Here is a 27,206-nt window from a genome sequence, read left to right on the forward strand (position 1 = left end):
AACAAAGCAATTTAATTTGTAACTTCCTTGACTTTCTCCCAGACTGTCTCCATACTGCCACGGACCCCAAGCTTTGGTTTCCACCAGGAACTTGCAGCTCCATTCCCTCAGTCCTGGAGCTCCCTGGAGCTCCTTTCAGCCTCGTCTTGGGAGTGATCCTCTGACCCTGTCAGAACAGGGCAGACAAACACAGGGCCCTTTCCCAGCAGCTGAACCATCAGCACACACTGGTGGGACAGGACAGAAAGGAGAGGTTTTACACGGGGCAGCAGGGCTGTGGTTCCAGGAGGAACAGCCCCAGTGCTTGGATGCAGTAAACAGCAGAATGTCTGCATCCCTCTCCAGATCCAGAAATACAAACCATGGCAACGAACTGTGACCAACACTTGACAACGAGCAGCAGAATGGACATGAAAATACACGTTTGGGGGGTTATAAACAACGGTTTACCTGTGTGATATCATCCTGCTGGAAGGCACAGAAATTAAAGTGAAAAAGGCTGTAAGAGGGAAACTAGCAGGAAATGAAACAATAGCAAATATAAGGGATTACCACAAAGAACAGACATCCTTGAGAAAACAGTTGAAAGCTAGTAAGTGGGAATTAAGTCATATTTTATTCCATACTACATTATCTACTGATCTCTGCTAGCCTGTAAAAGCTTATTCTTTCTACAGGAAAATGTATTTTAAAAATCTTCAAGAGTTAGTCTCAAACAGTGAAGTCTGGCAGGGTTTCAGCAAAGGCTTAATACAAATTTCATCGCTTAAAAAAGGACAGTAATAAAAAGCAAAGAGCTGAGAAAGCCGAAGAAACACTGACAAATACTTTCACACAGAAACACACATTTCTGGTATTAGAAGACAACTGTTACCAAATAATCAGTCTCAAGATACTGATAGCAAGAGAGACAGGCAACAACAAGAACTGCCAAGCAGAAAATGGGGGTCGCCTGCTCAGTCACCAGGATAAACAGGATCAAGTTGCACTCAATATCACATCAAAAACTGCAGCTCACACTATGGAACAACTCACACAGCGGGTCTCCCAGCCAGCCTTGGGATTCAGCTAATGGCCACTGCACAAGCAAGGGATAGAAAATGGTTGCAGACAAAGATAAATAGCACACAGCATTTCTGGTAAATGCTAAATACCCAGCTGCATTAAAAGCTTAGCAGAAATTTAGAGCTATCAACAGATACTTCAAATACATTTACTAGAATGAAAGAGAAAGCCCATGGCTGTGGAAATCCAAAGGACTCAACCATTCCTGTTACCCTCTTGGTGCTGTTGGGTGCTGGGAGTTTCAGAAATCTGACAGGCAATGAAATACAGATCTGGAATTCATGCTCTTCTTTCAGGAAACAGTTGGCCTTATGTTTGAAGCCTGGCATTCAAGCTATTACACTCACACAAGTGTTTTCTCATCCTCGGCCTTAATTTAGTGTGTGAAACGTGTCTGATACCAGATGGGCACTGCACAGACCAGTGCATGGGCTAAAGGGATGTGCAACACAGAGCACACAGTGACCACAGACCTCAGTGTGTTTGCACTGGGCACGTCTGACTTGGACAGAGTTGAACAGCCTGATTTAAACAGCCCTCACAGTGAGGACTACTTAATTTTTTTATTTTGTCTGCGGTTATGAGGGAAGAGTGAAACATGTTGTCTGTCTGGTTGCAGCAGGGTAAACAAGACAGCTGTAAAACACAGTAAACCCACTGCTTGAACCTGCATTCAATACAGAAGTTTGCCATGGCAGCAGCAGCAAGTTGTTAGGAAGCAGAGAATTAGAAGCACAAATGCTGGAAGTACCCCACTTCCAGAAGTGAAAGGTTTGAAAATGCAGTTATGCTCAAGAGTCCATTGACACAGTACTGAGAATTCCAGCAATGGACAGCAGTGACCTCTGCCAGCTCACAGGCTGCAGCCAGACACGTCAGCTATCCCTGCCCAGTGAAGAAGAACACGTCTTCTCCCAGTGTTTAACTTCTCCAGGTGAAATAAACACCATTACATAGATAGGTGTAAAATTGTAAAACTCATTCTCTTCTCGTCAGACCGAATTTCCAGCTCTTCACTGAGAGGCTGTCTGTAAGCTGGTCACTGAAGTGATCAGAAGGTATTATCATGTTCTGAATATTTTGAGTACACGGAGGTAAAAGCTGAAGGAGGACACCCAGTTAAGGAACTGAAGAAACAGCAGGCAAGACCTGTCAATATAACTCTCCATTGAAACAGTTCCTCTTGTGGTACCATGTGGTCCATCCTTCTGGCCAAGGTGTGTGAGACCAACAGCTCTGCACCAGCATTCCCAGCCGTGGGACCTCCCCTCAGCACCAGCAGAGACCCCTCTGCTCTGAGCATCCTGACCCCACGGAAATGCCAGTGCTGGCAGTCACTGCTCAGCAATTACAGCTTATCTGAGCCACAAGGGCCGTGTATCAGCGTGTGCCTGGTGCTCCAAGGGAAACTTATCTGGAGCTTTTCCTAAATCTGCATGTAATTACATCTGCCTTCCATATCGCATTTATTAAATGTACTATGTAACTTCGAAATCAGTCCTTTGGAGACTCCATTATTCTCATTTCAGTCACTTATGAAAATCTGCTGATTTTTGAGAATGGGAAATCAAAATTTCTAATTGAATATAATTAAATACTGGCATGTTATCCTGAGTAAAAGCTCTGTGCAATACACTTAGGTCTGTAATTCTGTCTTCAATTAACTGTCCTCTTGGACAGGCTGCTGTTTTCCTTTTCTGAAACACTGGAATCAGTATCTGCTGAAGGGAAATGTAGTAATTGTCTACAAGAACAGAAGGACCATGGGTGACTCTTCTAATTTGTCCCTGATATTAAAGGGAAATTATGAGACAGAAGGTATTTTGATAAGGAAAACATATCCAGATTTTTCTGGTCAGTTGTTTCCAGTTGCTGTTTGTACAACCATCACAAGCATTTAACTTTGTAGCCTCATGGGCATGGCTCTGTGATATCTTTTTTGAAGTATTGACCATATTTTAGCCTTAAATATTAAATATTCTTATTCTACCACTAAAATGTTTGATGAAAAATTTGTTAAAAATGTCAAAAGATTTCCTGACCTAATGTTTGCATTTATGGTGGGTGTGTGGAGAGTATTTATGCAACCATATTTACATTTAGGATCTTTCTATGGATATACGTCATTCCCAATGCATATTTCTGTGAGGTGTTTGAGCAGAAATATCAACTACAGCCTATTAAGATAATGACATGCTGAATTATCATTAGGACTGATGAAAACAGTAATTAAACACTACAGCTTGCATGTGTCATCATTACCTTATTTTCTTTACAAAATAACAGATGGTTTTAGGTATCACACAACATGAACAGTTACCAACAGTGATGGTGATAAAATCAGGACACACTCAATGGTACCAGTGCCAGCACTTCTAAGATAAGAACTGTATAAACATATCTGGAGTGCAAGGAGGACTGGAATGGGTGTAATTCATGCTTTAGCTCGGGCACAGTGGCTGTAATATCTTGTATTTCTTACTTTAATCCAGGCAGCTCCCTTTTGAAGAAAACAGGGTGCATTTTCACAGTAGCCATTCATCAGGCAAGATGCAAACTGAAACTGCCTCAGGCAACAAATGAAATATCATGGAAGTGACAGTTTGGTTATTAAGAGAGGTTTCTTCACATTACAGAGCCTTGATATGATCTGATTTGATTCACATTTATCTCCTGGAGGGGTGTGTACACAGAAAGAACAATTCTGGGAAGCCCTGTCATGCCTTAAACACTCTGGTGAAACACAACAAAAGTCTTTTCAATCTTTAGCTATGGTAACACTTTCTCTTGCAGCTTTAGTACAATTGGTGGGGTTTCTTTGCCTGAGCAAATGGATGTACTTAACACAGTGAGAAAGGTTAAAGTGAAATGAAAATTTTGGGTCAACTCAAATATGGAACATCTAGAAAAAATATATAAAGCAGTAAAAACTCTTTGAACTACTTTGCAGTTGTATTTTTCTTTTCCTTAGCATTTGAAATAAAATACTTGTTAGGTAGGACCGTTTTTAAACCAAAAGAAACCTCTTCAAATTCATTGAAAAATTTAAACTGTGCTTACTACCAGACAGCTTGTGTGTGTGTTTAGGATGTTTTTCCTAAGCGTTGGGATGTCAGGAGAGAGCAGTTTCCAGTAAAATACATCCATTTGACTGTATGAATCAAGACACTTGCTGTATGCAAAAGTCATCAACAAAGCACAAAATCAAAGAATCATTGCAGCAGATTTTCTTGAGGCTGTTACACCTGCTTTATGTTGCTAAGCAATAAATTGGAATTCTTCGAATTTGCAAAAATTACCATTGCAATGGATTAATTTCTGAGACAAGAACACTAACACAGCACAGGAATCACAGAATTGATTGCTCTAAGGATAACCTAATGGCATCCAAGGAGGGTGTTCCCTATTGCCTCTTCTTGCTACAGGAGAGCCTACAGAGCTCTTGGATACTGTAGAACAGAGTAAAACTATCAGCACAACAATGAAAACCTTCTCGGCTATCAGGAGTGGTATCTCTTGCTGCTGCTGCTGTCAAACTTCCAACACGGTACAACCCAGCTAAGAGAAGATGCACGCATCAGTGAAAAGGAAAAAGCACAAATCTGCATTAACAAGCAAGAGAAAAGGAAGTTAATCAGATTTCTGGGTGTAGCAGAGCAAGGGGAACTGCAGATCATGGGACAATAGGCTGAAAGCAGTGAAAGAAAAAGAAATCCTCAGGTGAGGGTTCAGCTGGTCTAAGTCAGCGTAGCCCCAGGGAAGTTACGCTCACTTAGGCCTGGCAGGAATCTGGCTCAGCAACCTGAAAAAAGAAAGGGAAAAACTGATGAACAAGAAAAGACTGGGATTGAGCAGAAATATATATATATATGTATATTTCCCTTCTTCCAGGGAGAGGGAAGCAATTTCTTGTCGATGGAGCTGAAAGGGTGGGAGAACGGACAACCAAGCAGGAAGACAGAAAGCTGGAAACACAAAGCATAGGAAGCAAAAAGAAATTAACACAGCAGCATTGCCAGGTGGGAAAGAAAGAATCTTAAAGACATCAAGAATGAGGTGGCAGAGAGAAAGGATTATGTGCTTTTAAGGAATTTGACTTCCTACTGAGGTTACTGCTTCTTGCATATGCCCGTAAGAAGCACTTTAATGTTGTTCTTGGTTCATTGTTATCTATTTGTTTTTATTCCTCTGACACTCCTAAATACCACTAAGCGTAGATCAAAATTCCTGGAATGTACACTTCTGGATCACTGCTACCATTTTTCCACTAGACAGACAGATTTCTCAAGGTATGATAATCTCTTCATCTCCCCATCATCACTGCAAAGTGAAAAAGTTCTTTAGTCAATGGGCATTCTTGTAGTAAATATGGACAGGGAGAGTGTGTGAAAAGAAAGAATACCCAGAATATGATAAAAACCCTTTAACATTTAAAATGTAAATGTCACCAGCTGGAATTACTATTTCTGTTAATTGTTTTGTGTCCATACTAGTGTTATTAAATAAGCACTGTTTACATGCCTCTACAAGCCTGCACAATATGCATACACAGAGCCCTATAGCAAAAATGCATTTATGTACTATTTGTAGTAATTACCTAAACATATGAGCCTAACTAATTATACCCATTACTACATGAAGCAAAAGCCAGATCCCAGACTGGAGATATTCCTTAACTGGGTTTGAAACCCAGTGACTGGAACCCTTGTCTAGAAAGGACAGCCTTATCTCTGTAATTCATGCACTTAAATCAATATCCACGGCACCCAGTGTATTTCTAATTATCTATTTATTTTTAAAACAATCTGCATGGCAGGCTAGACAACATTTCTGTGTTGTTTAAATGGTTTGCAGCTAACTTGCTGGGCCAGTCTTCCACCCATGCAAACTTTTCCAATTTGAGATATACAAATGGCTAGTATTAGATTTGTGTGTTTGCCCTCACTTACTAAACAGGACATTTCCTAGATTAATCAGCAATAGAGCAAGGTTACAATCAGTGTAGCTGGCCTGAAAAATACAAAGCTTTTAAATTTTCTTTTTCTTTTCTTTTCTTTTCTTTTCTTTTCTTTTCTTTTCTTTTCTTTTCTTTTCTTTTCTTTTCTTTTCTTTTCTTTTCTTTTCTTTTCTTTTCTTTTCTTTTCTTTTCTTTTCTTTTCTTTTCTTTTCTTTTCTTTTCTTTTCTTTTCTTTTCTTACATTGAGACCTTGTGAATCCCAATGCTCATTTGGAATAGGAAAGCTCCCTTTGTCCAGCCAAAACAAGACAGCATCCTGTGATGCAGCTGACTATGCAGAAGATTAATGATCCTTTTCCCCCTTGTTTTGAACACAAATGCTTCTCTGAGGCTGAACATATTTTCCTTATGAAAACACAGTTATTGGCACAGGGCTGTGAAAATTCCAGTTTTGAGCTTATACCTCTCATACTCTGTAGTTCTCATGCCAATCTCGTAGTGAAAACCAGGCTCTTAGAGCTAAGTAACTGCTGTGGGGAGTGTGGAAACTGGAGATAATATACAATTGATGACAGCAAATGTACGGTGCATCTGTAACCCAACCTCGTTAATAACCTCGTTAACAAAAATAACAACTCCCAGTTGCAAAATCTTGATCATAACACTCTACTTCAATACACAAACATTAAAACACAGCAGCTCCTCCTGCTGCATACATCTATATGCTATATTTATCCAGATGTATGCAGACCCATGTACACACACATTCCAACACTACAGAGACACAAACAGGCCTCAGTTTATAAGCAAGGAGTAGGTGCAAATGAACATCCACAGAGAAGGAAGGACACTGTGCTGTGCTGGACGAGCCCTGCTGTCACTGAACCGTACTCACCATTTGCAGGAGATCAGAGGAAACCATCTGCATGCAACACATTGCTGTTGCCAAAGCACAGACAATGGTGGAGATGATATTGAGAGCGCACACACTGAACAACAGGTCCTGGAAGAGACATCAGCAGAATATCAACTCTTACCTCAGGGACACAAAGGACAGGAAATGCTCGAGCAATTTGATAACAAACACTGTCAGCTGCTATTGATTAATATGGGCTCAAATAACTGGGTAGAACTCATTTAGCTTGTAATCTTTTTCAGGTAGCAACCCACAAAGGCAGCAATTACAGAAACAAACATCTTCCCTTTCCCACTCCTCACAACACATTTGCTATTCGATATTTCCTCAGAAATACTGATATTCAAATTTCCTAGTTCCCCAAAATCACAAATTACTCTTTCACAGCCAACTCCAAGCTGCAGTTATCACAAGAAAGATACTATGAAAGACACTTCTGATTAAAAATGACATGCAGAAACATTATTGCTTTGAGTAGTTGAAATCTACAACTTCAGGTTGTGTGTTTAAAAATTTCTAGTATGAAATAGAGACTTATCCTGTGTCAGAAACTTGATGCATCTGAAATATTTTTTATATGTGAGAGAAAAGCAGTGATTACACACCCAGACATTTCACCTTCTACTGATTTTGGTCATATTGTTGCCTTGGCTTTTTTTAAAGAAAAACAAGTTTAAAATAGAACACAGAGTATTGGTTTAACAAGGAGAATAAAAGAAAAGAAAAGAAATGAAATATGTGAATCAAAATGGAACATTTTTGTATCAATAGTGTGACTAAAAATAAAGCATCCATCTCTCTTCCAATCACTGGATTTGTATTTACTTTCTCCACAGCCAGTGAAAAGCAGAAAAAAAAAATTAGTGTGCTGGCAACATTTCAAAGCTACTACAATCCTTGTACAGCAACTGCGTGGCTGCTGGGGCTGCTGTGTGGCTCAGTTCTCTGAACAGCCAGTAAAAGCATTTGAGAAAAAGCAACAGAGAGAAGAGATGAAAAACTAAATCAAAACTGCTACAATATCATGAGTAAAAAACACTCACTGTGTGAAGAACAGTCTATAGGATCTAAGTTTAAGAGTATTTCATTCACTGCCAGTGCATGAAATAACTTCCATGCTATAAATTGCTTTGTTTTCCCCCACAGCTCTGAAACAAATGATAGCAAGGTGCAGATTTACTCCTGCCACTGTAATTTCTTGCTCTTCAAGTGACCTTCATTTGAAAGTGGAAATGCCAGCCATGGAAACCAGGCAGGCAATAGATGGGCCAACAAGTTTTAGCCATTTAATAACTCACACCGAGCCAGATCTGCTCTTGCTGATCTGGTCAGTATTTTCTGTCTTCTTGGCCAGCCCCTCTGCCAGAGGAACAATGAACCATCAGCATTAACAGCAAAATATTGGAAGGGCCAACCCCTAATTCACTTACAGAAGGGGATACAGAGGGCTCGTTCAAAGTCATACAGACCCACTCAGAGCATTCAAATGGAGGTAAACAGGCAAAGTGACCCTTAGAGATTCATTTAGTTAACAGTGGCAAAAAAGAGATTGGGATCCTTCATGTTCTGCTTCCCATATGCAGGGAAAGAAGAACACTGAGGCAGAGACAAGATCTAGGGTAGAAAACAGGACAATTTCCTAGCAGGAAGAAACTTCATTTATTGCCTACTACAGCCATTTAAATGCAAAAAAAAACTTAGGCAATCTGAGTGCATAACCTAATACCATTTATGTTAAATAATAAAATCAAAGTTCTAAATTAGGATGCAAAGTGTCTCCAAGACTCTCATACAACTTTACATGTCCCAGGACAGACTTAACTGTGCCTCTAAGTCTCATGACAGATGTTTCTTTGATCTGGTCCTAAAGATCCCACAGCTTCATCCCACTATTCCAGTGTTTATTTTTACCATCAGTGTCCTGGTTATGTCCATCCCACGTATGAAACCCAAGGCTTCTTTTCTTCCACAGCTCTTGAGAACAGGCTGTTACACAGCAGACTTTTGTACCTTTGAACTCTATTGTCACTCTTGAAGCCTTTTCCACCTTTACTGCATGACACATTAACACCATTTTCTCCAACTCTCAACTGAAATGAACTCTCTAGGCTTCTGATCATTCTCATTAATTTGATTTGTTTCACCTCACCTGGGTCCCCATTTTTCCTTAAATGCAGAATCCTAAACTATGCACAACTGAAGGCCTTACAAACACTGACTCTAGTGTGAGGATTATTTCTTGTAGGGCAGGGATTACTGCCCACAGGAGCAGCAGCCTCTTTCCACACACTCCCTTCCAGGCTGAGCACACAACAATTCCTGTTCCCGCTACAATCTCTTTGAAGGTGAAGGTACAACTAGAAAATTCCAAATGCAGGGATGCAGAGTTTTTGTGTATTTCATAAAGATCAATAAGGAGCAGCCATCTAGCAGCCAGAAAATGTAAAAAGGAAGAGAAATTAAACAAAAAGATGGAAATACTGTAAGTTTAAAATTTTAACAGAGGCAGTATTAACTGAGTAATGATTGTGGAATCCTCACCACCACTAGATATTTCTTAAAGCAAGACTGCTTCTCTATTTGTTTTGGCTTTTTTATGCTTAAGTCTGTTTCAATTCAAACAGGAATCAAGCCACAGCCTGCCCTGCTCCTCTGCTCCCCACTCCCCCCACCCTCCCCAAACATTAATCAGCCTGAGGCAATTCACCATTTTCAGGAAATTCCCTCCCTGTGCCCTGTAGAAAAAATAATTAGGCAATCCATGACACTCATTTATTCAGCTATAGATAAAAAGTGAGCAGGAACTGAAGCCCTCCCTGGCCAAACATGCTGCCAGAGGGACAGGGCAGGTGCTTACAGATGGCAGCTGGAACAAACAATGACAATTAAGATGTCCTTTAGGAAATGTGAAAAGGCAGTAACCACAACAGGGCCAGCTGGAACTCCCCACAGCCCCAGCTATATTGATAGGTGTCTAAAGGAGTAGGAAATCTGTATTAAATACAAAATCAGGGAGCTTTAGTAACAGATCTTTAGTTGATATCTACCAGAATACTGATCAGAACACACAACATTGAATCTCTAATGGCATGAAATACAATTCTCTGCTCCTCAGAAACGGCCGAACCAATTTTCTCTTTGCTGCTGTCTTTGTCTTTTTAAAACAAAAGTCTGATTCTTCAGCATGTTTATGTGATAATTAATGCTCTGATAAGTATAGTGTACTAGGCAGAATTACTCTTCTACAGGTTCCATATACAATTTTCTTCCTACACCTTAGCTCACTAACTGCAGAGGCCCCAAATCCCCCTCAGAGTGGGATCAGAATTGTCAGAATTCTGGAACCATGCCCAGTCCAGACACACACCCACAGGAGTCAGACAGCAGTGTGAGCTGCTTCTCTGGGGCCACTCATTTTCCCAAGTAGGTCCCTCACTAAATCTTTAAAGTGGAATTAGAATTTAATACTGACAGTGAAAAAGGCAAGATTTCATGGCTGCAATATTCCATTTATATTACAACTTGGACAATTACCAAATTAATGGTGCCAGCACCTGCATTGCTGTTCATCATGCTTTCCCTCCACAATAACAGACACCTCTGGCTTATGCTGGGGTCCCAAAGGATCCCTGTGCATTCCCCCAGGACACCTGTGCATTCTCAAATCTTCTCCATACTATCATTTCCAGATGTCTCACTTAAGGACACAACATCTATTTTTCCTTTTTCCTAATTCAGGCTGTTTTCACTATTATTTTTTGGACCCTGTTTTTGTGCTACTGCACCTCAGTTCTTCCTTTACTAGCACTTAAAATAATACATAAATGCATAAAAATGCATGTTCTATAAATGTGTAGTCCAAAACCCTACAGAACACATTAAAACAGGAGATGTATTACAAAAGCTGAGTACTATTTTAAATCTGAATGTTTAATTGCAATATTTTTTAATATTCTGTATTCCAAAAATGTAATTTTAAGATATAATTAATTGAGAGTATCATATTAGAAACTCCTACTGCAATATGCTCGAAAAGCAATCTGTCTTGAAAACTGATTTTTTTTGTTTTCCATCAAACTGCTGGGTGATAAAGCAGTCAGATGGTATCAAACTGGAATAAGTAAAAAATTGGTGATTGTCACATCGATAACTCAACTGTAGAAACAATCATTTAACAAAGCAATTTAGAACAGCTGTTAGCACATGCAATTGCCTGACAGCAGCAGAGAGATGAGCTAGGATGTCAAATGAAGAATGACACTGCAGGAATCCCATCACCCAGCGATGGGGGCTGGCAGGGCTGGGTCCTGTCTGACCAGGGAACACTCACTGCAGGTGTGCTCACCCTGCTGCCACCTGTCCTTCAGAACGTCATTTGTACCTCCTATCCTAGATAGAAACTAAAACTGGAATAGTTTCACTTCACTCTAGTGCTGGGCCAGACCCATAGAGCTCTGTCAGCTTAGAAACCAACTCATATCTGAATTTGTAACATCAGTTATCTTTCAAAACCATCAAACAAGCCAGGCTAAAACAGGAATATCTGGACATCTTCAAAACTCAGCTCAAATGCAGACTTCAGTTAATATTTAGTCACTGTCTTGTCTCTTCCTATCAGAGCAATAAACTGTACTGTAAATTAAGTTACACACATGAACATCAAAGCAGAGAATTTGTCACTCAGTATAGACCATAAGATACAGATGAAGCAGTTACCTCAAAATACTGACTCTGCCAAGTATTACACAGAAAATTAATCAGCTGTGCTTACACAGAACTGGAAAACTATTTAAACCTGTTTTGCTCTAGAAGGAAACAAAGTACATCCATTTCATTTTATGAGTTCTAGTCTGCTCAACAGTATTGAACTGACTGCTCTCTTTACAACACACTCACATTTTGCTGGCTGAATAGATTATTTTCCTGTGGAAATAAAAGATTTGTAGTCTTTGAGGTTCTTAAGTTCTTGGCACTTTTGAGACCTCAGTCAATACACGATGAAAGAAGCAAAATTAGCTTGCTGATGTGTAAAAAGAACACTCTGTAAGCAGCAGCCCTGAACAAACAGATCTCAACATCCCCAGCGATCAATGGCTAAAAGCAGCTCCACGGCCACAACGCTGTGGAGATGATTTCTTTTCTCCTTGATTGACTTCAATTATAGTGCTTCATTTCTTAACCTACTGTATCCTGAAAAGAGATAATGAGCAGCAAAGCTTTTTCACCCATGAAATTAGTGTCAATGTTCCTCTTTTATTCAAGAATTCAAGGACAACAATCCTTTTAACTCAAAATATAACTTCAGTTGTTCTCACTGGATACGTCTGGAAAAACACTGGGAAAAATACCTGCTCTGATACAAGGAAGGCTCAAGAATTAATGCTGAGCCAAATGGGTCTCAAACACACATTGCATTGTAAATGGAGAGATGGTCAACACTTCATAAAATAGATGTAAAGTTTGAAACTCACTATTTTCTATAAGTATAATTCACTGTTTTACTATATTTTTAAGAAGCAGCACAAAGTTGCTACTTAAAAATGAACTCAAAAATGTCTTCTCTGCTTGCATGCAAGTGTGCCTGCCTTCCAACCCAGGTGTCTGCATTAAATTTAGTACTGGGGATATGATAATTAGAGACTCCTGAAGGGCTCAGGTTTCACACCATAACTGGACAAGGATGGAATAAACAGAACCCAGTCATTCAGGGAGGTACCTTTCCAGCCATGGTTTACAACCACATCCACTCATTGTCCAAGCAAGGAACAGAAAAAATATGAGGAAGGAAAAGTAGCTCAACTATTCTGACTACAAAGCCCACCCTGACCTGCCCTGTTTTTGATGGTCTCGGTGTGGTAAATACACTCTGAATGTAGGGGGTATTTTCAGCTGCCTGTAAAGGAAACAAGTCCAGCATTTAAAAATCTGAACTGGAATTACTTATTCTGTGCTGAGCTTTATCCAATTCTGAGTAGCTTGTGAAGCCTTTCAGGTAAGTCATTCAATAAAATTAATAACATTGCATTTGGTCTTACAGTAAACCTGAGGAAAGACTTTTCTCCTAACTCAAAAGAATGTGTTACGAGCCACTTTCCTCTGTTTTGCAAGTGGAAGCATCTTCCTCTGAATGAAAAAAAAATTAAACATATGAGTAGACTTGGTCATCAGGAAACTCAGTAACAATAAATTTGGATTCAAATGAGAGGAAAGGGAAGAAAGTATTCACACAGAAGACTGCCAGAGCTGAGCACATAAATCTTTAGTAGAGATGCCTAAGTAATGAATGGAATCAGCAACCTGAAAGAGCCATTTACTATTTATATTGTACTTGAACTTCAGCAGCTCCAAACCAAGTATTTATGCTGAAGACAGAGGAGGGAATCATCTTCTCTCCTTCTCTGATAGTCACAAAAGCATTCTACAGATACACCTTAAGTAAAATAGGAAGCAATTATGTAAATCGCAAATCTATAAATTCACATACATGTCTGCAGGTATTCTGGACTGTGTAAGTTGTTACAAGTAATTAAAAATATTCAACTGGATCATTACTAAACCAAAATAGCATAACATTCTCCTCTTGCTTGTCAGGATCAGACAGCAATAATACATTACAAAATAATTCAAACTCCTAAATATCTAACTTCATCCTCTCAAAATGCTGCATGTGCATCTTAGGTAAGTTCAGAATACTCTGAGTTTAGACAGAAGACATAATTTTCACAGATGAAAGATGTCAGAAAAATTTAGCCTTTGTACTTTAACTAAGATTACATTTTCAGTTCCTTAAAATTTCATCCACAAATCAACACACTTCCCGTGGAAAAACAGATTAAGCTGATGTTATTGAAACTGCATCCTAAATCCATCCCATCTGTGGCCATCATCTCATTTTTGGATACCTGATTCTTAATAAACCTTTTAAACTCTTTTAACTAATTTTGTAAATAGGTAAGATTTGCTTTTGCCTTCATTTGGCTTTAATTAAGCCAAGTAACTTCCTAACAGTGGATGAAGCTGTTCTAGAAGTGTGGTTATTGCAAAAAAGAATTAAGACACTTCCTTTAGAAGCACAGATTATTGACCCTGAGTATCCTGAGGAAAGCCAGGGACCTTATTTCCAGGGGCAGTTAGGAGCTGCTAATGCAGGAAACGAAAACCCCACATGTTCTAGTGAAGCACAGACCCCAGGAAGTCTGTCCATTGTAAAACAGGGTAAGTGCATCACACGTGGGTGCATGCAGACCTCAGTGGCAGTTCAGCACATCATGCAAGTGTGCTGTTTTTACTGACATGTGCAGACAAGACTACAAGTGTGATATCTCATAAATATAATTCTAACCCCACCAATTCACCACCCTTGAGTAGGCTGAGACCTCATTACAACAGTGCAATGGCACAGTATTTTTGTCCTTTTCACTGTAACACATAATTTTGTGCTGAAATCCCACTATTCAACTAATCTCAGAAATCAGCACTTATAGATCAGTCAGCAATTGTAATCAATACCCACATCTATAAATGTGCATATATGTGAGCACACATACTGCAGTGGTGGTTCTTTTGTCCCCATTGAAATGTTCGAGTAGTTCATTCAGGGGTTGAAATGAAGGAAGGAAGACTGATTTACAAAAAAGCACACAGAGATGGCTCATTGCAGAAACAAGAACAACTTCAGAGACTTTTCAAAGCAATTATAAACCCCCCACCCAATATCACGCAAGGCACAGTTAACACACACAGGAGCCACTGCTGGTTCTCCTTGGCCTGTTTGACTGCCTGGGAACAAGACCAAGCAGCTGACAAATTCTGGGCTGCTCTGTTCACAGACAAAAACCCCACCAAAACCACCAAGACCCCACCAAACCCCCCAGGTGACTTCGTGGAAACACAAGCTTTTTACCCCGCTGGCAATAAAGAGGAGCATGAAACCTACATAATGTTATACGTGAAGGTGTATAATAATCTTAACTCTGGTTCTCCACATTTTCTCTCTCTCTGGCTCTTCAAACAATGAATACAGTTGAGGTTTTGGTACTACAACATCTGTTTCTTTAAAACCACACTGTAGTTGTTAATTGTAATTAAAGAGGATGAGCCTTATCACTGTCAGCTGTTATCTAATGAGCTGTAACTTTTTTTCTTACCAGCTTAGTAGAATGCTGCTCTTAAATTTACAGCTAGGAATCAGAGCTAAAACAAACAGAAAGCAAATGTAGAATTAATACTGTAAAAGATGCAAAAATCTTTCTGAAATAGTTATGTTCCTAACCACCCTTTCTTAGATGAAAAGTTCTGAACATAATTAAAATTGCACTCAGGCTATCCTCATGGGAACTCCTGTGTTTAAATCCATTCTCTTGTAGTGTGAGTTGATATGTCAATTCCCTTTATAAATGATTGAGTTATATTTAGAAGAAATTACATTTTGTGCTTGCATTCTGATTGCTGTACTGGTTAGAATTCTTGTCTTGATTTTCAGCATATGTCACTTCCACTCACTTCATATGCTGACAATGTCCTCCAAAGATAAACAGTTGTTTTCCCTCTCATTAAAGTTTACCTTACTGACATATCTACAGGAAGCTAACATATGCTCCCTCAATCTTTATTTTTATGGGATTAGCAAGTCAGCTTTTCCTGAACGACAGGTTCATGTCTCTGCATCTGTCATACTTTGAGGAATGTCCTTCTCAGAAGCTACCCTCTTGTAATACATTTCACTGAAGATTGTTATGTTTTGACCAGCAATGTCAAGTTATGCTTCTTTTCCACTTACTAAACTCCTGCTACCCCGTACATTTTTGCTCTGATACCTATGGCACCCTCATTAAAACCTGAGGCAGTGTTCTTACCTAATTTTGGGGCCATAAAAAATATTTTATCTTCTACATCATCCTTATTACTTGGTGGTAGATTTTGCTTTTTCTTAACAAGGCTGAACAACATTTAGGTATTTACTACATACCTTGTACACAATTAATTTCTCTACTCCATTATTTTCTGTTAGTTTTATTAAAATACGTACTTTGAGAGTCACAGATGCAGAGTTCTGCTGATCATGAAACTAAATCTAGAATGATTCAATATCTGCCTCTCAGCCTAGAGTTCCTTTTTTTTTAACAGTTCTTTCATTGATTCCTTATTATTTTTCAAAACAACACAGCATCAATGCCTTCCCATTTGGTAAAGCCAAGCAATGATGGGAGTAATTACACTGAGCTCTATCTCATATCATATTGTTAGTATTTGCTCTCAGTTTTTCAGCTGGGTTGTTGTAACACAAAATGCTGCAAGATTTATACTTCTTACAAAGTTGCAGGGCAGTTTAGAAGCAGCTTTCCAGCATTACCCACAAGGAACACTCACTCTTCTCTCCCAGAGTGAGGCTGCTGCCTCCACGGAAGCAGCACATCAGGAAATACCTCGGCACTCTGCAATACTCTGTGTTTCTTTGCAGTTTACCACAACACTGACAAACACCACCCCTGAACAGCAAAGGGAAGGGCACCTGTTCTTGCCTTCCAGCATCTGTCACAGCCAGTTTTAACTTCTGTTTTCTGAATAATCTTTAACAAAACAGTTACCCACACAAACGCTGATTTTGTGATGAAGATGTTCTTAGCATGTAAGAGTGGATGAAGGCAAAGAACAGTGGACGCTGCTCCTTTCATCTCACACCTTGTCCTGCTAAGTTAAAACTGCAATAAACAGCGAATTCCTTCCTCACACACCTTTAGGGTCAGCCTCACTGCGTTGCACTCCTGCAGAGGGTTCAGTTTCAGCGTTTCTCCCAGGTTACTGCAGCCTGATGTTTGGTGCTGCATCTCACAGCAAACACAGACACCATCGCTGTCAAATTTAATCTGTGGAGAAAAGAAAAGGTCAGAAAAAGCATAAATCAACAAAAGCACACTTCCCAAAAATGATATTTACACTTACAGTAATGACTACTAAATGCAAAAATGAAAATCTTTGTGCAGAACTCTTGGAGCAGAATGTTTTCCACTGTTTAATATAAGGTATAAAAACAGGTGGAATACAGAAAGAGGATTCAGTGTCAAAGTGTTGCCTTTTATGCTTATTTTTGAAAAAAAAAATTGCTTTCCAGGGGCAGGTGAAACTAGAGTAACTCAACTGAATAAACATTAAATCATACCAAATGTGGGAAAACCAAAAATAACAGGAAAAGGTCAGAAAAGACATGAAGTAGTCATGATCACAAATCAGTCCTTTATTCCCCAAAGTACAGATGGGATGGCTAGGTGGTGAGATCTGAATCACCCTGTTACTTACTCTTTTGCATTAAAATCATCCCAAAAATTCCAGACACAAATCCACAAAAAAAAATCCTAATGCAAATACTCTTTGCTATTTTTAATTCACATTCTCCCTAGGATGTTGCCAATTTCCTGAACAAAAAGAGGTACCAGCATTCCTTGTGGAATTACCTTGTACAGCCTTATACATAGAATAATTTCAACAGAATATTTCCTTACTTCTTAGACCTCAAACAATGTTTAAATTGTTCATACGATCCTAAAAGTCATATGTTTAAATATATGTATTTTTAGTGCTACCCCTATCAGGCAGATGTAGCACTCTCTCCTTACATGCTGATGACCAGGACAGCAGATGGAAGGGCAAAAATAAGAGTCAATTAAAGGAACACAATAAACTTCTCCAGATGAGGTACAGACGAGTGAATGCTTGCTTACTGTGATGAAAGCGTGCTCAGGGCAGGAGCTATCTCAGGGGACTTCAGCTCCTGAGACTGCAGATTGCCCTCTAGCCAGCACAATTTGTACAAGGCTTTAGAAAAAATCGGGTATGTAAATGACACCGTTTCCCATATTCTCCAAGGCAACACTGGAAATAATTGTCTGTGGCAACTCACAGACTGCTCATACCCTATGCCATAGACACTGCTAAGAAATAAAGAAAAAACAGTTTGCTCACCTCTATGACAGTCGTGGGGTTTATTTCACATTAGCATACAATTTAACTACAAAGCAGCTTGAACAATTTCAGACTAGTTCTTTTCCAATTTCTGTAATCTTTTAATACTTTGAAAAGGTGAAAGATCTGAGCAAAACCCAACTAAATGGTTTGTGATCAGCTGACCTCAGCTCTTCAAGCTGATGTAAAATCAAAGCACTGGATGTCACTGGGGAAGCCTTGCTCCCAAAACTCTCTGGAAATGGTTCAGGGAATGAGAAATGCTGCTGAGGAAGTTTGGAACTCACAGTTTGTTAGTTTAGAGCTGTGCCAAGGCCAGGGGCCAGAAGGTTACACCTGGCAAATCAATACAGGCTTCAGCTGCTAAAAGGGTTTTGCAATGAGGAAAAAGGACTTCAGACAAAGCTTTCTACTACAAGATCCTCTATTCTGATTCTTTTAATAAAGGACAAGCACTGACTCATGCCATGTATCTGGCATTTCTAATGTCAAATACAGATCCCAGGGCTATCTGTATCCCATGTAATGTACAGGTGTCACAAAGATAAGGCTCATAAGGCTGGGTCAAGATTCCCCATTTATGAGAGACTCTTAATATGTTCTGAAAGTTGTTCTGTAACTTTGTACTGCCTAGTAGCTCTTCTTTTAAATTAATTCTTAAAATGAGTTAAAACGAATTGTTTACATGATTTGCATTCTTGCAAAATACAGGGCCATCCTAAGAATCACAGCATATTCAAAACCACTCAAGATTCACTACCAGATTGGAAGTGTATTACTTTTGGAGAATTTTTTATCAATTTGCCTTGCTGTGCACGTTTTCCTTCCACGTTCGTGAAGTGACCTCTCTGCTGAGTTGTGTTTCTGCAAAGGGGAGCAGAACAAAAGGCTGGAGGTGTCACTGCACTGATGTTCTCAGCCACACAGCAGCTGAAAGCACTCCTGAGCCCCTGCTCCAGAACGCCCTTCCCTGCCTTGCTGCAGCCTCACACTTGGGCAGACAGCATGCAGCTATTCTGTGCCAAAATTAACTTTTTTTTTTCATTTGGGAAGGAAGGAGGAGAAGAGGTTTATTGTTAGCCCAAATCACATCTCAAACGCCATTCATCATGTGAATTCATAAACAGAGACAGCAGCACTGACAATAAATCTGCACTGGTACAGGCAGAAGGGGCTGGGAACTCTCCTTCCAGCTGCTGGGCTGCTGTTTGCCAGCCTCAGACACAATTACATCAGCAGTGCCTCCAAAACTGTGTTTCAATCTCTTTGTGGCTGGCAGAGCTCAAGAATAAAGCATCATTCCCTTCATCCCCAGCACATACCCCACCATCCTGGGCGTATTTGTGTCCCCATTGGTGATTCTCACTCACGCTAGTCAGCACTCACAGCAGGGTTTGTGTGCTTCCATACTTAGGACAGTTGCACTGTACACCCTCATCCAATATTTAAGATTTCAAACTTCAGCCAGAGCTGCCTATATGCATAAATTGTCTTGTAAGTGCATTTTGTTTTGTCAAACAGCAGTACTGTTATTTCAAAAGTCATAAAAACCATTAAAACCTGACTTTTATACAGCAGAGAATCAAAAAGGAAAGGACTTCTATTTATTACAAATACATGCACACCCTCTCACGGGCCTTATGTTACTTTTTTCTTCTGTAGCAATTCATCACACTCTGTCAATGCTGCTGGAAAGAAATTTGTTTGGCTGCTAAGTGCACACACATTCTCCCCTAACAGGGCAAATTAGGAATTAGTGAACATTGTTACTTTGCATTCTACCGTCTCCTTAATACAAATGTAAGTCTTCTAGTAAAAGATAGATTTTACTTCTTCTTCTTCTAAATTAACCTTCAGAAATTTTTATAGAGAACATAAAAAGGGAAGGAAAAGTTTCAAAATGAAGTATGAGAGTTCCACAGTTGCTAATAAGGCAGTGAAGTCCAAGAAAGCTCCACTGGTGTATTTAGGGGAAGGAACTCCAGTCAGTTCTAGGACCTTATGCAGAGGGAAAGACAAGAGGATCCACTAAGGATAAATCGGCACAGCAGGGAAATATCAAGATTTAAAACTGACAGATGAATGAGAACAGAGCGTATTCTTTTTCCTGGAATTTTAAAAATTGGTTTTCCATATGCACAGACCTGAGTTTAGCTCCAGAGCAAAGTGGAATACAAATAAACCTCATTCTGGACCTGGGCTCTGCCATTCAGCTCTTTGTGAACCTGCACCTGCTCCACTTTTCCCTGCTTTGTCTATTCAGCTAAAGATACTTCAGGGGAAAGAAGAGTCCTCCTTTCAGTGTTACTGTAACCACTGGCCAATTTCAGCTGTACAACCAAAAAACAAATATTATAAGTAATTTTCCGATAGAGAGATTGATACTATCGCTACTTTTCTGAATAATAATCACCAGTAAATTTCATTAAAGCTACAGCATTTATTTTTAAATGAAAAGTTACTTACAAGACAGATAAACCCAATAAAAACAAATATAGATGAAGAAATAAAATGCATTCTGTTTTGTGTGGTAATAGAACATAAATTAAAATATACCAATTGTTCCACCCATATATTTTAAGAACAATTTTTAGAGAACCATTATTTGAAAAAGAAGTTCCTATACAGAAATGTCTCTCCTATACACATTAATGAACAGCTTGAGTGTGTAACTTCTCTGTACACATCCTACTCTCACTGATTTAAAGTAGTATCTTGAGGTTTTGGCTACAGGATATGCAGCTAATTATGGGGAAAAAACCTCCAATTAATTTTTTGTAACAAGGCGTTAAAGCTACTGCCCTTTTTCCCCCTCAGTTTTGTATGTTACTAAGCTGCAGGATAAAGGGCACAAATACCAACTTCACAAATTACACATTCAAAATGCTAACATATGGCGAGCACATTTCTCTTATTCACACAAAAATACATATTATGGAATCTACAATAAATCCCCAGTGTTTAAAGCAAAATAAGACCACTGTGTCTTGTTCATTTTCTTTTAATAACAACACTACATGTGAAACACTGCTGAATTTAAACTCTCTAATACAGTAGATACTATTATCACTTTTAAAGCCATGCACTCACCATGAATGGGTTTGACAGAAATACCAGAACTAAAACAGAATTTATTTTGAATTAGACTTTTTTACTTTACTGTGCTTGGAAATTTACTGGTTCAGCTATATGGGATGTTAACTACATTTCAAACCACATGTCTGCAAAGCCTGGATTTTGACTCCTTGAGCTGCATCCCCAGAGAGTTCATTTGTATCCTAGGAGGCAAGTAAAGGATTTAGATTTGATAATGTACCCCAGTCCCATAGTGCAGGATTGCACAGATCTACAGCACTAAAGAGAGCCATCTAAGGAATTAAAATTAAATACACACTTGGAACAAGCTGTTGAGAAACTGGGATTTTTCCTTTTTGAGTGAAAAATGGTAATAAAGTAATTAAATATGCTCAGCATAATACATCACCACCTTCTGAGCCAAACCCTGTGCTTAATCATAAAGCAGAGCTGTTCTCTACAGTTCACCCCTCCCAGAGGGGGGTCTGTGAGAACAGAACTCTACAATTCCATATCTATGAGCCCTGCAATATGGCAATGCAATATATTCATGTGTAAGTCCCCAGCCTGACTGAAATGGGATTTTGAGCAAGGAAAACCTAAAGAGAGAGGTCTGGGTAGAAAACCTATTGCTTTTTTGGAAACAGCTACAATATGATAAACAGCCAGAATGAAATTAATTTGCCCTTACAGAGTACAACACACTGTAGCAAAGCTACTCAGCATTTCATCATGCTCTGAAAATAGAAATTACTGTTTGAACTCTTATTATTTAAACTCAAAAATTTCAGTCATGAGTTTACTTCTGTAGGCATCTTTGCAAGTTGAAGTCAGAAGATATGCTAGAATTCAACGTGTATGTACATTTTTCCTGAGATAAAAACACAAAGGCTTTAAGTAAATTGTACCTTATAATCTAGAGCATGCAACATCATGATAATTTGTATTACTCTGTATTTTGTTTAACACAAGTAACATTCATTTACTTTGGAAATTAAAAAGAAAACCAACTCGGGTTGGCCAACAAAATATTAGCATACACAGACCAAAACATTCCTATTGTGCAATCCACTGCCTGGACAAGTATTGGATGGAAGGAATCCTGATCCTGCTGACATCCAATGGCAACCACCACACTGCTCTGATGTGGCCTGTACTCCATCTCTTCTGCTGAAGCATCATTTTTACCATGACAGTAAGAAGTCAATCCTTATGAGATTAAAAGTTACTTTTTGAGGTGGCAAACCATTAAATCCATTAGCACTTTAACTCAAACTTTTCCCAAGATGTTTATTCAGGTTGTAACACATATGGGTTGCTCTACTAAATACCTACTGCTTTGGAAATTAAAGGACTGTGTGTACCCTACCAGATGAAAAATGGACTCGTTTCCCTTGGTAAGAAATGTGTTTTCCATCACTCACCAGCTGACACCCTTCCAGGGACCTCACCAGCTGAGCGTTCTGACAGGAGAGGATGGACCCGGCCAAGTTCAGCATCACACACACTGCAGAGAGCAGCATGAAAAAGGTGATCTGGAAAAAACCCCAAGCACCCCATTATTACTCACTTCAAGAGGCAAACAAGGAAAAATATAATTTAGATGTTCAACAACTTCCAGCCTGTCACACAATTACATGGATGGCAACATTTTATGTATTTTAAAGAGAGTAGGGTACTTAATCTGACAGCATCCTCGGTCTTGCACAGTAAGAGAACGCTAAATCAAAACTAGACATGACTATTATATGTTTTCCTCCAGCCATTTCAAAATAATCCATTTATCTCCCACTTTTATCACGCACTCTGAAAATTTAATGAGTTTTATTACCAAGCATTACTAAAAAGTAACATTTGAAAAATGTTTTATTATAAACAGATGTAGTCTTGAAACAATTTAAATCCTTTTGATGGGGAAATGGGCTTCTTAGACAGCAAAATTATTTGTGAATCTCACATATCATGAGCGCCTACAAGTTGGGAAAAAGGAGTGAATAAAATTCTGGATATATATAACTACTTGGTTTTTAAGCAACAATTACAATTTAAGCAGCATCCTCCATATCAACTACTCATGGTATTAATTACTCCTTTTTACTCATCTCAAAATGTGTCAAAACACTCATTAACCTGATTCCATCCGTTTAATTATCATTTTATTGCTTTAAATGTGAAACCCTGGTCCAGTCAGGGCAGACAAAGCTCAACATACAGAGAATGGCATAAGCAGGAAGAGGCCAAGAACAAATGTGTGCCTGACGTGTGGCCACTTTAAATATTCAGTGTTGACATTGCCATAACTCAACAGGAGTGTGAGTGTATTACATGAAATTAGTAAGAAATTCTGTTGCATCTCTTTTCCATATGTGTGCTCACAGTTTACAGCCCTTCACTGTTCTCACAAGATGTTATCTTTTGTCAGTGCATGTGCTAGGAATATTTTTGACAACCTTAAATCCAAAATGGCTGTAAATTTTTTTCCTAGTGCTTTTGGACAACCCCCCTGTAACCTCCACAGTGTTAACCAAAGGACAGAAGCGGTGTCACAAATTTTAGTTGCCAGCTTGAGATTCTCCCAAGCATCACAGCTGACAACAAGGGCTGTAACCTGCATCAGGCTGATCTATCTTTGCAGCACTTTCTCCATATCAGCATTCATTAATGAAGAAACCTCTAGTGGTGTTTCCAAGGTAACCTCTTCCTCTTGTCACTGACAAAGACAGGAGGGAAGGACCCAGCACTGTCAAATCATGAAACAGGCTCCTACAATTCCTGTTCACCTCGGTGGGTCTAAGTCTCACCTTCTGTTTAGGAGCTGCATTTCCAAGTGGCAGCCACCACGTGATACCAAACACTGAAGTTCTCTGTCACACTTTTCCCAATTTTGCTATTTTATGCCTCACTTCTTAATGTCTCAGGCAAGGAACTACATAACGTGGACATGGGGGAAATTCATGTCCTTTGCAAGTCTTTTAAAACTACCTTGCCTCTTGCAGAGTACATGATCCTAATAAAAAGAATTAAAGAATTTCCAATCTCCTTCCTTAATGCTTCCCAGCTAAATACCAAAAAGCCTTCTACTGATGCAGTAGGACACACCTGGTGCTCTGTTGTCACAACTTCAGAGGTAAAGTTTACCACCATGCTGGAAGCCACAACAGAGAAAAGGAGGCACAAAACTATCAATTGTCACATTTACAGACATTAAAAAACATGCTCAGTGTGCTTGATTTTTTATCACAAATCAGTCTTTTCTAACATTGGCACAGGTGCAGCAGTAAAAATAAACACATCTGCAATCCTTCAAATTGCCCTTTTGAGTGAAAAAAAAAACAAACCCAAACCAAACAACTTAAGCACTAACAGTTTATATTATCTTTCCACTATAAAGGAAGTTTGTCTGTAATTCTCTCTTGAGTATAAGCTGACCTTTTAGAAAATTATTAATATTCTCTTATTATTTGTGAACATTTTTTCCTTCACATTTCCCAACTGTAGATACAACCATGTAGACACAACCATACACCTGTCTTCAGAATGTCCCAAAGTAGATCATCTTAATTTTGTGGATACCACCCAAAAAATCAAAGGGATTTACAAAAGCTGATATATTCTCCACCCTCCATTCTTTTTCATTCCTTTCATTTTTGCCCCTTAAAATTTCTCTTTTCTTTACAATTGGCCTCCAGTAATTTATTCTCTTTTGTTTTTACCATAGGCTTAAACTTCCTTTCATCTTGCTTCCCAAAGGCACTGTTAAAACGGTATTACCTGAAAACCTGAAAACTTTAATCCTTGAGATAGCTGGCTCGAGGCACCTTCTTGCCCTTACTGTGTCTTTCACAATTTGTTCTTGAATTGATAGGAGGTAAAAAGGGGGAAACCAAATGAACCAACTTCAGCACCCCCTGCAGTTTGACTTGCAACAGCAGACATAAACGATTTACATTTTCTGTCCCTACACAGCTTTCTACCAAAAAATGCAGTGAGACCAGCTCTGAGGAGGAGGACTGGGGGTGTTGGTGGATGAGAAGCACAGCATGGCCTGACAATGTGTCTGCAGCCCAGCCAGCCCGATGTGTCCTGGGCTGCACCAGCAGCAGCGTGGCCAGGAGGGCGAGGATTCCCCCCCTCTGCTCCACCCTGTGAGAGACCTGGAATGATGCTGTGTCCAGCTCTGGGGCTCCCTGGAATGATGCTGTGTCCAGCTCTGGGGCTCCCTGGAATGATGCTGTGTCCAGCTCTGGGGCTCCCTGGAATGATGCTGTGTCCAGCTCTGGGGCTCCCTGGAATGATGCTGCGTCCAGCTCTGGGGCTCCCTGGAATGATGCTGTGTCCAGCTCTGGGGCTCCCTGGAATGATGCTGTGTCCAGCTCTGGGGCTCCCTGGAATGATGCTGTGTCCAGCTCTGGGGCTCCCTGGAATGATGCTGTGTCCAGCTCTGGGGCTCCCTGGAATGATGCTGTGTCCAGCTCTGGGGCTCCCTGGAATGATGCTGTGTCCAGCTCTGGGGCTCCCTGGAATGATGCTGTGTCCAGCTCTGGGGCTCCCTGGAATGATGCTGTGTCCAGCTCTGGGGCTCCCCGTGCAGGAGGGATGGGAACCTGCTGGAGCAAGGCCAGAGGAGGCCACAAAGATGCCCAGAGGGCTGGAGCACCTCTGCGATGGAGACAGGCTGGGAGAGCTGGGACTGTCCAGCCTGGAGGAGAGCAGGCTCCAGGGAGAGCTCAGAGCACCTTCCAGTGCCTAAGGAAAGCTGAGAGAGACTTTGGATGAGGGCCTAGAATGTGAGAACAAGAGGGAATGGCTTCAAAATGCCAGAAGGCAGGGTTAGATCACAAATTTGGAAGGAATTCATCCCTGTGAGGGTGGTGAGGCCCTGGAACAGACTGCCCAGAGAAGGTGTGCCCACCCCAACCCTGGAAGTGTCCAAGGCTAGGCTGGATGGATCTCTGAGCAACCCGGTCCAGTGGGAGCTGTCCCTGCCCATGGCAGGGGGTGAAACAAGGTGACCTCTCTCCCAACCCAACCCATTCTATGTTTCTATGACTTTCTCAACTTTATATTAAACTCTGCTTTGCCAATACTTTGGATGGGGATTCTTTAAGTGACCCAACCCCCTCACTCACTACTGCATACATACACATCAAGAGCACAGTAAAAAGGAACGGCACATATCATAGTTTGAAGAAATACTTACTACTACAAGCAGGAAGAAATTTCTACATGCAAAATAACCAAAGTCCTCCAAAAGAAATGTAAATATTGTATCACATGAAACCATATTTTTAAAAGCAACGTTTTATTTAATTCCTCGCACTTTCATTTTGGAGATATATGAAACGGGATTGCTTTTCCATTGCTGGCATTTCTACTTCCCCTGGTGGTTTGCTGTGGTTTGATAGTCAGAACATGAACATTTAGACAAAACATTACCCTCTGTGCTGATAAATTTATATTTATATTACTCAGGCAATATAAATTTATATTTATATTACTCCAGTCTCCTGTGCAGGGTACTTTGAATAAAACCTGGCTTCTGTAAATCCGCCAATCCTCTGTACCTGTAATACTGTGTCTACGTGTTCTTTCCTGTTAATTCCTGTCCTGCAACTCCTGAAAAGTCAGAAAATCTCCTTGAATGAACTTTGGTTTACACTGAAATCATTTGCAGAAAGCAATTTTTTGAGACTATAGTCTGACATGAGGTACTACAGGCTTCCTTCCAATCATACGTGTGGGTGTATTCAATGAGATTTCAAATATATTCCCTTTCACACACGTATTTCTCATCTGTGAAGCAGCCAGAATAGCCAGAGGTAAATGTGCTTGTCTCGGTAAACCACTGTGAAAGTGGATTAAAAACCTGCCCCAAGGTATTTTGCTCACAGAACTTTGTCTTACATGAACTGCAGACAGTAACATTAAATGTTATTTGTGCTATAGGATTTAGAGTTTCCCTGACAGAGGTGCAGAAGGTTAAGCACCAGAAGCAAACCTGAAAATTTATCACCACCAAGAGCTATGAAGAAGTGAGATCAGCAACTGTGTCAGGACGAAGTTAATGCAAGATTATCTGGGGTACAGCCAGGAGCTCCCTGTTGGATCACTGAGGTGCTGAACACTCATTACAAATTATAGGTTTAAATAGGTAAAACATATCAATTTTAAGTGAGCCCATTTTAAAAACTTACTAAACAGAAATGGCATTCAAACCAACACTCCTGACTCATG

At 39.8% G+C, this 27,206-nt stretch overlaps 1 protein-coding gene across 3 annotated transcripts in view; it reads right to left on the reverse strand.

The window, feature by feature from the left end:
* Positions 1–27,206, reverse strand: part of ENTREP2 (endosomal transmembrane epsin interactor 2) — a 91,072-nt gene that overhangs the window by 14,644 nt on the left and 49,222 nt on the right. For all 3 annotated transcript variants that reach the window (XM_063412545.1, XM_063412544.1, XM_063412546.1), the window contains exons 3-5: positions 22,397–22,507; positions 16,673–16,804; positions 6,918–7,025 (exon numbers count right to left, since the gene is read on the reverse strand). In XM_063412545.1, the coding sequence (XP_063268615.1) occupies positions 6,918–7,025; positions 16,673–16,804; positions 22,397–22,507 (351 nt within the window). The remainder of the gene's footprint in view (positions 1–6,917; positions 7,026–16,672; positions 16,805–22,396; positions 22,508–27,206) is intronic.

This window comes from Prinia subflava, chromosome 15 (assembly GCF_021018805.1).
Source record: "Prinia subflava isolate CZ2003 ecotype Zambia chromosome 15, Cam_Psub_1.2, whole genome shotgun sequence".
Classification (NCBI taxonomy): domain Eukaryota; kingdom Metazoa; phylum Chordata; class Aves; order Passeriformes; family Cisticolidae; genus Prinia; species Prinia subflava.